This window comes from Mytilus trossulus, chromosome 2 (assembly GCF_036588685.1).
Source record: "Mytilus trossulus isolate FHL-02 chromosome 2, PNRI_Mtr1.1.1.hap1, whole genome shotgun sequence".
Classification (NCBI taxonomy): domain Eukaryota; kingdom Metazoa; phylum Mollusca; class Bivalvia; order Mytilida; family Mytilidae; genus Mytilus; species Mytilus trossulus.
In genome coordinates, this window is record NC_086374.1 from 15,430,394 (window position 1) to 15,442,423 (window position 12,030).

Below are 12,030 nucleotides of genomic sequence, written 5' to 3' on the forward strand. Positions count from 1 at the left end.
TAACTGCAAGTAGTGTTAGCCATTTTGTTTTCCTTTGTTGAAATCAAAGCGGCATTTTAAACCGGTTGCATAAAATATTTTTTTCTGTAAGCGATACTCATTTAGCTCATACATTTTTTCCATTGTCGGAGTGGATGCACAACATAATACACTAAGCCCTGACCTCAAAAAATACTTTTTGCTGCTGATATTTTTTTGTAATACAAATTTTGTATGCAAATCGTCATAGCTTTGGAGAATAATACTTTGATTCATTATGACATTTGATAGATTCAGTTGAACAATCAATTTGTATGGCGAAATATATTTCTTAAAGATGCTAGTTGCCTTTAATTGAATTAAAGAAAAAAAAACATATTCATTTTGATATTAAATGATTTATTCTTAAGCCTCTTGGAAATCTGATTGTTCTTATGATGTTGTTGTAAAATAAAATTCATGACAAATTCGCCAATTCTAAACTTTTGTTGTTTTTATTAATGAGACAAATTATTGATCACAACATAAAAACTGTCCCTATTAACGTATGGTGTAAGTTTTATATATTCGATATCGTATACTATACAACCAGGTTAAATCCACCATGTTCAACTCAAGGAAATGCCTCCACCAAGTCAGGAATATGACTTTTGATATTCATTCGTTTGATTTGTATGAGCTTTTGATTTTGGTATTTAATAAAGGACTTTCAGTTTCGAATTTCCCTCATAGTTCAGTATTTTTTATATTTTACTTCTTAATTGGTACTTTGTATATTTGGTCTTTTGTAAACTGTTTTTGTTATGCTTTGTCTCGATCTGTGTATTCTTTTGATTTTTTCTCATAGATATATGTTTTATCATTCATTTAAGGTTCATCATAACAATCGAACAAAAAATGGCTAAACACCGCAAAAACTACCCTGAGTACAGACGGACAGATGCAGTTGGAAAAGTTTTAAGGCCTATTACTCACTAGATATATAAAATTAAATGTATGTTGTGTTTCAGAAAGATAAAACCTTATTTGCATTTTGATGGGATTTTTTGTTCCTGTGTAAAAATAAACTAAGTTTGGATACAAATTTGAGATGCTCCCTCTCATGTAACAACTGTATTGTAATGTATTAATTGTCCTTAATTGGCATGGATAATGGACAGACAATACATATATATATAGGTGAATTAAAGGGTGTGTCTTAGTGGACAGTATCAAAAGCAAAATCAGGTGTTTATTTTCGCATCTTCATTTAATTTTTAAATATCTAGTGGGTACAAGGCCTTAAAACTTGTTCCATTTATTTTGATAAACCTCTACAGCATTGCACCTCCTTCGATTATAGATAGGTTTATGGTTTTATTCTGCATTTAAATCTTAAACCAAGAACCAAATCCAAGACTCACTGATATTTAGAAGAGGGATAATTCCTAGACTTTTCTCTTTTTGTAAAAATATGCATACTGAATATGAACGTTAAATAATCCTTCCAACAACTTTTTTTAGTGGTTTTAGAAGGCCTCTTAGAAGACAAACTTCATTCAAGTATAAACATATTCATTTTCACTGTCAGTCGAAATTTCCCACTCGGGTCTGTCAGGTCATAGTTATGCCATCTTAATGTTTAAGATACCTTGTTATCCTCGAGTCCAGATGAAATGATTACTTTCTAACAAGAACAAATTTTGTAATGATTAATATCTTAAGAATATGTCCTCTTTTGCAGGTAATTTGTACTGCAATGCCACATTTGACGGGTACAGCTGTTGGAACTATACAAAAGCTGGAACAAGAGTCTACGGAGAATGTCCAGAGTTTTTCATTTACGAGTTTGGTCATACTAAATGTGAGTACTTGAACATGTTAACTTCTTCTCATGTCTTTTATTATTTCTTGCCTATAAAGTATTACATTATAAAAACGCGTCTCTTTAATCAAAAATATTATTACAAATGTCATACTAGCTGCAAGATCAAAGGTTTTGGGCTTTATAACCACATTATAAATAATAATAAAAATGATATATCTTCTAGAATCTCTAATAAATGGAAATTTCCAACTGTTCGTTCTTATGTTTTCTGAATTCATTTGATAAGAACAGTTGGAGGACACATGCACAGTATACTGTTAATGTAAAATAATTGCCAAGTATATCTTCCTCAAGTCATTTAAACTCTGTGTCGAATGCCGTTCTTAGACCTTTAGTTGTTAACTCTTTATACATTGTGATTTGGACGGAGAGATGTGTCATTGGCACTCATACCATATTTCCTTATTTATGTATGGTTATCCCTCAGATAAATTTACAAAAAGAAGATATGATATAATTGCCAATGAGACAACTCTACACAAGACACCAAATGACACAGAAATTTAAAACTATAGGTTACTGTACAGTTCTTGTCCATTCGTATTTGATGTGTTTTGTCGTTTGATTTCGCCATGTGATTATGGACTTTCCGATTGGATTTTCCTCTGAGTTCATCATTTTTGTGATTTTCACTTTTTTTTTCAACAATGAACAAAACCCATATAGCATAGTCAGCTATAAAAGGTCCTGTAATGACAAATGTAAAACAATTCAAACGAGAAAACTTCCTAATTAATATACAGGAAATTAACGAAAAAAATATATAACACATAAAAAAACGACACCAATTGAATTACAGGCTCTTGACTTGGAACATGCACATATATACAGAATATGGCGGGGTTTAAAATGCAAGGAGATCCCAACCCTCCCCTAACCTGATTTAGTAGTGTGAAGTTTGTTTTATTGTACTAACGACCACATGTTGAGAATCATAGATCATTTAACAGCCATGCATGATGTAGTTGTATCAATCAAAGTAGACATATTTTCTCATTTGTAAAGGATAATACTTTTAAATTTCACTTTTCATTGATTTTGAACATGTCTTTGTTTTATTTTTCGCTTACTTATATGGAAAGGCGAAAAGTTTTTCTTTTAGACTGGAAGTTAGTACAATTATACAATACATTTTGAAATACCAAAGTTTCGGCTTCTAAATTCCTACCAAATGACGACTGCGTCTAGTTTTGTTTAATTAAAACGTTTTCATAAATTTTTGATAATGGTATATTTTTATTAACCTTACATTGACTACATAATAGAGTTTTAACGGAGTATTGCTTAAAAGCTGTGTTTAGCAGATAACAATAGTTCGAGGGTAATTAACACGTCATATATTCATAAACCGCATTTACTAAGTGGTTGTCAATCTCTCTCGTTTGAAACATTTCCTTATCTGACTCCGTTGTTTTACTATTCAAATGACAGAATATGCATTAATGTTGACATCTTGAAAAATTGGATTTTTTTCTCTTGACCTTTAATTGTTTTATATCAATTTGTTTGAAATTGAGCCGTAAGAATTTTTTACGACTGGGAAAAGACAAAAATACAGCATTCGAATGATAATTGATATTGCTGTGTGTTAAAATTAATTACGAGAATTTAAAATGAAATTGTATGGTTTATGCCATTTCAAAAAGTTACTAGATGAACGATTAAAGCACCTTAATGATATTTTGATGTCCCGTTATATTGAAATCTTTTTTGAGTATTGCATCAATTGGTATAAACTATTTGTTCCTTTTATAATCGTCATGAGCTTTGTGTAAAGGGTTAATACGGATAACCGCTTTGAGCTCTGGGAAATCTTGTGTATCATTTTACAACATCTAGTTCATTTACGGGTTGTTGTTTGATTATATTGATATAACATATATTGCTGCTCATCGTAGGACAATCTGTCTTACACTATCGATACTTGACTGGCAGTGTCTGCAGTGCCTGTTGGTCGTACAGTCATTTATATAAAAATGAGATTTGAAATGGAGAATGTGACAAAGAGACAAGAGCCCGAAGAGCAGAGAACAGCCCAATGCCACCAATGGGTCTTCTACATGCATTTGCCATCACTGAAGTTGACTCTGTGTGTACATTTCGTTTAAGAAATTGATTGTTTTATTGCTTATTACGTATATCGTGCACTTGGCCATTATTGTTCGAATTTTACATATTGAGCGTTGTTGATTGATTGAACAATGTGACCTTGACTGGGTTTTTTTCCTTTTGATTGTGAAATCATTACAGCTGTCTGTATAAATTGTTATGTCGCAAGTATAAAGTCAATGACCTACTTGCATGAATTGAAATCATCTTTGATTCTGTAATATTCCAGTTAATATACAATGACACGTTGACTAATCTTATCAAGTGCTATAGCATATCCATTCGTTACGTCTGTCTGTTTCGTTGTTTAAGATTCATTACCTCATGAAAACTTATGAATATAGTCTAATGAGTATGAACCATATATACTCTCAGTTAAATCAAGGATTTGTATAGTAACTATACAAATCTTTTGTTAAATGAGTAATCGAGTGTGAACAAAAACACTGGCATCGTTTACTAGAACTTCTTTAAAAAGTTACGGACATTATCCATTGTGAACAGAAAAACTATTTATTCTAATATGACGATCTATATATCGTCAACCAGTATAACCACCCTATATCAACTTTTAGCGCTAGCGCATTAGTACATAAAACTGACTGTTCCTCCTGACGCCCGACTTATATATATATTGATGTATTGGAAACAATCTAAATCATAAAATAAGATCTACTGTTTTTGTATTTGTTTTTGTTTCAAAATAATGTTGTTTGGTTTCAGCATTTCCGTTTAAAGATTGTAATAAAGATGGGACCTGGTTTCGTCACCCAGAAACAAATACTTCATGGTCAGACTACACAACTTGTGCCGAGACGATAAAAGTTCGGGTAAGTAATTTCATAAAGTAATTTCTGGCACATTGAACAAAACTGCATAACTGGTTCCTAGACGATAAAATTAGGGTTGGAAATAAACTCATCATGGATGCCAGGATAGAAATATGTACTTGCGCCAGACGTGTATTTCGTCTACGAAAGATTAACCAGTGACGCTCAAATAAAAAAAAAAGTAAACAGCCAAATAAAGAACAAAGTTGATGAGCATTGAGGACCAAAAACTCCTAAAAGTTTTGTTAAATACAGCTAAGGTAATATATTCATGTGGAAGAAAAGCCTTAGTATTTCTAAAATTCAAAGCTTTGTAAACAATTAATTTAAAATTATACCATATCAAAGTCCCTCATGCAAAGCTCTGATTCCTTTCACGAATTTGGTTATACTTTTTGGACCTTTTGGATTATAGCTTTTCATCTTTTATGTATGCTTTGGATTTCAAATATTTTGGCCACGAGCATCACTGAAGAGACATGTATTGTCGAAATGCGCATCTGGTGCAACAAAATTGATACCGTTGATTTTATTAACTCATGTCAACAAAGAAGTGCTGACTACTTGACTGGTGATACCCTCGCGGAATAAACACACCATCAGATACCCTCGCGGAATAAACACACCATCAGCAGTGGCTTCGACCCAGTGGTTGTAATTAAACTCACCATGGATATCAGAATTAAAATTGTTTGTAATTAAACTCATTATGGATACCAAGATTTAAATTCGTTGTAATTTAACTTATCATGGATACCAGGATTGAAGTTTTGTATTTGCACCAGACGTGCGTTTAGGAAACCTCATTAAATGAATTCGTTGTGTACTTTATAAAGAAATGTTAGATGAAATCTTTTTTTTTAAACGGATTAATCAAGGCTCTCTGTTATTTCATACCGATTTTTGCATTTTGAGCTAAACATTAAATAGACCGAGGGAAATTGAAAACAGAAAAGGTACTAAAAATTAAAAGACTTGAATTATATCTTTATTTTGAATGAAGAGGGGTAATTTGTGAAGATGCACACTGCATTGTTTCAGTTGGACAACACACGCTTTTCAGAGCCTTTTATTTCATTTGATATAAAGATATAGTTTATATAATTTTTCGGCGTCTGAGTTACGGGGGTAAACATGGTAGGCCAAACAGTGCAATCCGTCTGAAATAACAAAATATACTGACCTGGTTTGACAAAATATGAAATAATTTATAAAAATTCAAAATGTGTTAATCCATTAAACGAAAAACAAAACTCGACAGACAGTCATCGGGAAAACTGGTCCCTGGTTCCTGGTTTGGTACAGGTACATAATGAATGAAGTGTAGTTAAAACTACCTGGTTTACGTTTTTTGCTTTTTATTTTCTAGAAACAAACACGCTCAGACTGTAGAGTTAAAAAACTACAATTACTACTTTGAAGTTACTAGAATCTATCGGGTTTGTTTTTGTTTTATTTCAGAGAGCACACAAAGTTTTGTATATATACTTCAGTGGTTATGCCCTATCCATGGTCTCATTGATGCTGGCTTTGTGCATTTTCTGTTGCTTCAGGTATTGTAAAAACTCACAAAATATAACAGGCCTATAATAATTTTGAAAACGAGTAAAGCTATTTTTTACTGGTGAAATATTGATTCGATATAATTTATAAAAAAAATAAGAAAACAAAAAGATTTCTCAGAATTAAAATTAGACCGCTATTTTGTTATTTTCTGGGAATGTTCTTACTCATCAGAATACGTATATCAAATGACGTTGATTTGAGTGTTTATAATATTTTCTTATTGTGACGTCTGAAAATTGCGGTTTTGCATTGTTGTTAAAATCTTGAATTGTTCATTTTTCGGAAATGTGTAATTTCCTGGGACAAGCGGTTGTTGTAAAACAATCATGCTTTTAAAAATGTTTTTGTTATAATTCGACTACACAGTCAGTTGTCATGTTCGTTGGCTACCATCTATACTGATATGTTCAGCCTGATGCGACTGCGTGTTTCATTTTTGTTGAGAGGAGATCGTGATATAAATAGGAAAACATACTCAATCTGCATGTGTTTTTAAGATCCGTGACATAAGTAGGAAAACATACTCAATCTGCATGTGTTTGAAAGATCCAGTAGGAAACCTTCCTCAATCTGCATGTGTTTGTAAGATCCGTGACATAAGTAGGAAACCGTACTCAATCTGCATGTGTTTGTAACGGTTTCTCGGCGTTTTGCATTTGCACCGATCTGCATTTCATTTGCGCCGATTTTTGTTTTCATTTGCGCCGATTTTATTACAGGTAAATTACAGGTGAATAGATATAAGAAGATGTGAGTGTCAATGAGAGAACTCTCCATCCAAGTCATGTTATTTTTCATTTATCAGTATAGATCTCTTCCATTTCCCACTTGTACAAATGTAATGAATTGTCAATCACAACATGTATATAACTGTTGTCCCCTGCTCACCGCTGGGAGGTGGAATAAGGCCTACAAGATACATCTCCAGACTTTTATCCTTGTTGACCGTATCCGTAGCTCTTTAGCATCTGTCTTTCGGACATCTACCACATGGTTATGCTCGATCTGTGTTTTGACTATGTAATCCGTGGTAACTCTGGCTTTACACGATTTTATGGTACATTAGTAAGATATGTAGTTATGTTTGAGAACACTGACCTTCCGATATGTATGGCCCTCGATGATTAAAGAATTTACTTCTCGGTCCGTTTCAATGTGCAATATGACCATCAAGTTACAACGAAGTTCCAGAACAATATGAATCAAAATTGACTTAAACATTGATGAAAAACAATTATAACCAGATTTTACCAATGGTATAGCACAGTACATGTACAAGTTTTAACTTACCTGTAGATCTAATTAGGAGCAAATATAAAATCGGCGCAAACGAAAAAATGAAATCGGCGCAAATGAAAGAATGAAAATTTTCAAAATCGGCGCAAATGTCATACGCCCGTTTGAAAGATCCAGTAGGAAACCATACTCAATATGCATGTGTTTGTAAGATCTGCTGTTACTACAACCCAATTGTTGTCACGTAAACCAATTATATCTTTTTGGTTATTCATACAATTGTGTCAATATTACTGAACTATAAACAAATGTTATACCAGCGGAAGGTTTAGCAAGCTATATTACCAGGGTTCAACCACCATTTTCTTCTGAACATACTGAAGATACCAAGTTAGAAATGTGACAGATATTTTCTATTGCTTGATATAGTCTAGTATTTTGGTTTTGTCAAGTTTTATGTATGGACTTCTTCGAATCTCTTTAATATATCTTTCAGTTTTGGTATTTTTGTTAATTCACAGTAACTCGAATTAGGTCGATGAGTTGTCCAAGCAAGTTTGTTTCCAGTGAATAACGAAATAAACTATGAAATAAATGTCTCATTGCATAACAACCAGCTCAAGTTTCATTGTTTGTATTTAAAAAGAATTGTATTTCTCACTTTATAGACAACTGAAATGTACAAGGGTGTCAATCCACAAGAATATGTTTGTGTCGTATATTCTGGCAGCCATACTATGGATGTCTTATTATTTATCCAGTGCCCTGCAGCCAGATGTTCTTCAAGAAAATCCAGTAAGTTATCAGTTTATCTAGTTTTTGCAATATATACCTGATGATGTGGCGTTAAGTAATCTCCAATCAGTTAAAGCAAAACATACGAAATAAAGTATGTCAATAACACAGTGAAAATAAAAACAACATCTACTGTACAATATTTGAAAAGTCTAGATAAATCGTCAAGATAATCTAAGTACAATTGCTATCAAAACTGTACGATCATCAACTAATTCCTTAATGGAGAAAAACTTGAATCTTAACTAAGAAAACTAAAGACAAGAGTACTTTTGTTGGACAGACACGTTGAAGTATGACAGATTTAGTTTGGTTTAGAGATCTATGTAAAATGTAAAAAAGACAATACATTTATACCTTGTTCACGCTCAACATCTTCATTACAGACTACGGATAAACACAAGACATATTAACTCTAAGACTTACGTAGGTCATTAACTTACGATTTAAAAGTTCGAAGGAACTGTGCATCTTCAGATCATATTCAAGATACAAAATAAATTAACACGATAACGTAATAAAAAAAATCAAATGTAAAGGGTAAAAAAACTAACTAAGACTCACTTTTGCTTTATTTAGAAATAAATATGCAATATATTTAAAAACAGTTGATGTATAGTAAATCTTTGACTTTTTTGTGTCAAATTGAAGAATGTCATGCCACATATAAATGATGATTCAAACTTTTCTCTCTTCCTCCTTCTTGCAAAGTATGACACAAAAGTCTAGACTTTCTTGTTACTCTTTAGACAAAATCCAACCTTGCCACCGCATATTCTAATATAGTACGTACAAACACTTGTGACCAAATGTGGAGATAATTGAAGCAATCAATAATAACTCTTGGGAAGTTTTTCCATGATTATAACGTTAATATAATATTCTGGTTCGAATTTTGAAAAACAATTTAATGTGCATTCTTTTAAATATATGTAAAGAAATGTTCAAACAGTTTTAAAATACTTTCATACTTTGTTAATGATCATGTTATCTTCTTTGATTAGTCAAAACGCACAATGATCAGTACACAACAGTTACTATAATGAAAGTAAAATATCAGTCTTTGAACACCTAAGGTATTACTGAAATAATACAAGGAGTTTGTCTTGGGCCGTGTTCACATTGACCTAAATTAGGTGTTGTGTTAGTGTAACTCACACGTAAACTAAACACAATTGCGTTCCCATTGATAAAACTCAATGTTTACATGTAGTTTAAATCATGTTTTATCTACACACAGTCGATAGTCAATGTAGGCCTTGTTTAGGTTAAGTGTACACAAAACTAGGCATTAAGAACATTAGTTGTATCGTGTATATATTTAAGGAGGAAACTATTTTTGAGTAAAATTGATATTTTTGATAATTATTAGTACAGAAATTGTTAGTACAGAAATTGTTGTCTTAATTTTACAGATATTTTTTTGTTAATTTTTTTTAACGTACTTTATTAACCCCTGATCAAGACTCTAAGCAGCATCATTGCCGAACCCATAATTGACTTTCGGGGGGGGGGGGGGAGGGGGGGGGGGAGGGGGGGGTGCTATTATAGTTGAAAACAAAACATAAAGGCAGGGGAGTGGGGTGGTGGTGGTGTTTCCAGTTTTTGGCCATGATTTTTTTTTGTTTCTTTCACCCTCAGTTGCCACTTTATACAATGCTAAATTTGATTTCGACTTGTCATCAAATTTGTTCGTGAAAAGATCTATAGCCCACGCCCCCTACCCCTCGATCCCCCCCCCGCTCCCCCACCAAAAAAATGAAATAAATAGTTGCTGCCTAATTCATTTGAAAAGGTCTTCCCGAATCGACTTGACGTACACAGAAATATTCGCCACTGGTCTTTTCTCAAACAACGATTCACGCATAAATGCATGACTAAAAAAAGTGTGAGGTAAATGATATGTTTGTCTAGTATCTCAGATCCATAAAATAACACTTGAAATAAAATAAAAACGTTACCCTATTCCTTAACCAAATACTCCTTGGAGAAGAAATACCATTTGAAACAAACAGAAAAGATAAAAATGTAGTGATCCCTAATATCTTTTTTTCGGCTGTAACTTGCGGCACGCTGCTGCAGCTAACGTTTTTTGATGCGTAATCGAGACACCACTTGTTTATTCAAACTACTACAAATTATAAAAATGGCTGTCATAAAGTAGCAACATCTTAACTCAAAAAAGGGGGACAGTTATTTTTTTATCTGAGTCAGATTTTTTTTCCGCGCGTACGTTTTTATTCCGGTTTTTGTTCGATGCTGGTGAACAAATACTTTTTTCAGTATTAACCACTATAATGCATGGGGAAACTCTTGATTCAGAATATTTTTTTTATCATCTGTATGAACAGATTTTTTTTTATCAAATTGGGGATCGGAATATTTCCATCCCCCCTTTTGAAGTCAAATGATCGTTCTCTAACCGCTAGAAAAAATGTCCGAAAACTTTGAATTCAGTTCTACGTATTTAACATTTAAATGACATATAGTTTACAAGTGTGAACAAATCTTATGTACAGGTAGCTAAACAAGGTGTATAGATGTGAACAAATGTAATGTAAAACCAGTGTATATTACGGTAAACTAATTGTAAACATGTTTACTGTACACGGCGTTTTGTGTGAACACGGCCTTGGTCATTTGTTGTAACCTTATATCATTAACAAATGTGTACATTACTGATAACATCGAGAAACTTAGGCCGTGTTCACACCAAACGCCGTGTAGAGTAAAAATGTTTACAATTAGTTAAGTGTAGTGTACACTGGTTTCACATTACATTTGTTCACATCTATACACCTTGTTTAGCTACCTGTACATAAGGTTTGTTCCCACTTGTAAACTATATGTCATTTAAATGTTAATTACGTAGAACTTAATTCAAAATTTTTGGAAAATTTTTCTAGCGGTAAGGGAACAACCATTTGACACTAAAAGGGGGTGGGGATGGGAATGGAAATATTCCGATCCCCAATTTGATACAAAAAAAAAATGGTCATACAGATGATAATAAAAATTATTCTGAATCAAGAGTTTCCCCATACATTATAGTGTTAAATATTAAAAAAAAAGTATTTGATCGCCAGCATCGAAAAAAAGGAATAAAAACGTACGCGCGAAAATAAATCTGCCTCAGATAAATAAAAATAACTCTCCCCCTTTTTTTTAAGTTAATTGGTTTCTACTTTATGAAAGCCATTTTTATAATTTGCAGTAGTTTAAATATACTAGAGATGTCTCGATAACGCATTAGAAAACGTTAGCTGCAACAGCGTGCTTACAGCCGAAAAAAGAGGATTGAGATATTAGGGATCACTACATTTTTATCTTTTCTGTTCGTTTCAAATGGTATTTCTTCTCCAAGGAGTATTTGGTAAAGGAATAGGGTAACGTTTTTTTTAATTTATTTTACGTGTTATTTTACGGATCTGAGATACTAGACAACCATAGCATTTACCTCGCACTTTTTTTAGTCATGCATTTATGCGTGAATCGTTTTTTGAGTAAATACCAGTGGCGAATATTTCTGTGTACGTCAAGTCCATTCGGGAAGACCTTTTCAAATGAATTAGGCAGCAACTATCTACTTCATTTTTTGTAAAGGGGGAGAGGGGCGTGAGCTATTGATTTTTTTTCAGGACAAATTTT

The 12,030-nt window shown here is 32.7% G+C and overlaps 1 protein-coding gene across 1 annotated transcript in view; it reads left to right on the forward strand.

The window, feature by feature from the left end:
• LOC134706582 (calcitonin gene-related peptide type 1 receptor-like) overlaps window positions 1–12,030 on the forward strand; it is a 48,165-nt gene that overhangs the window by 23,174 nt on the left and 12,961 nt on the right. The window contains exons 2-5 of the mRNA XM_063565635.1: window positions 1,703–1,822; window positions 4,679–4,785; window positions 6,247–6,338; window positions 8,256–8,382. Of these exons, the coding sequence (XP_063421705.1) occupies window positions 1,703–1,822; window positions 4,679–4,785; window positions 6,247–6,338; window positions 8,256–8,382 (446 nt within the window). The remainder of the gene's footprint in view (window positions 1–1,702; window positions 1,823–4,678; window positions 4,786–6,246; window positions 6,339–8,255; window positions 8,383–12,030) is intronic.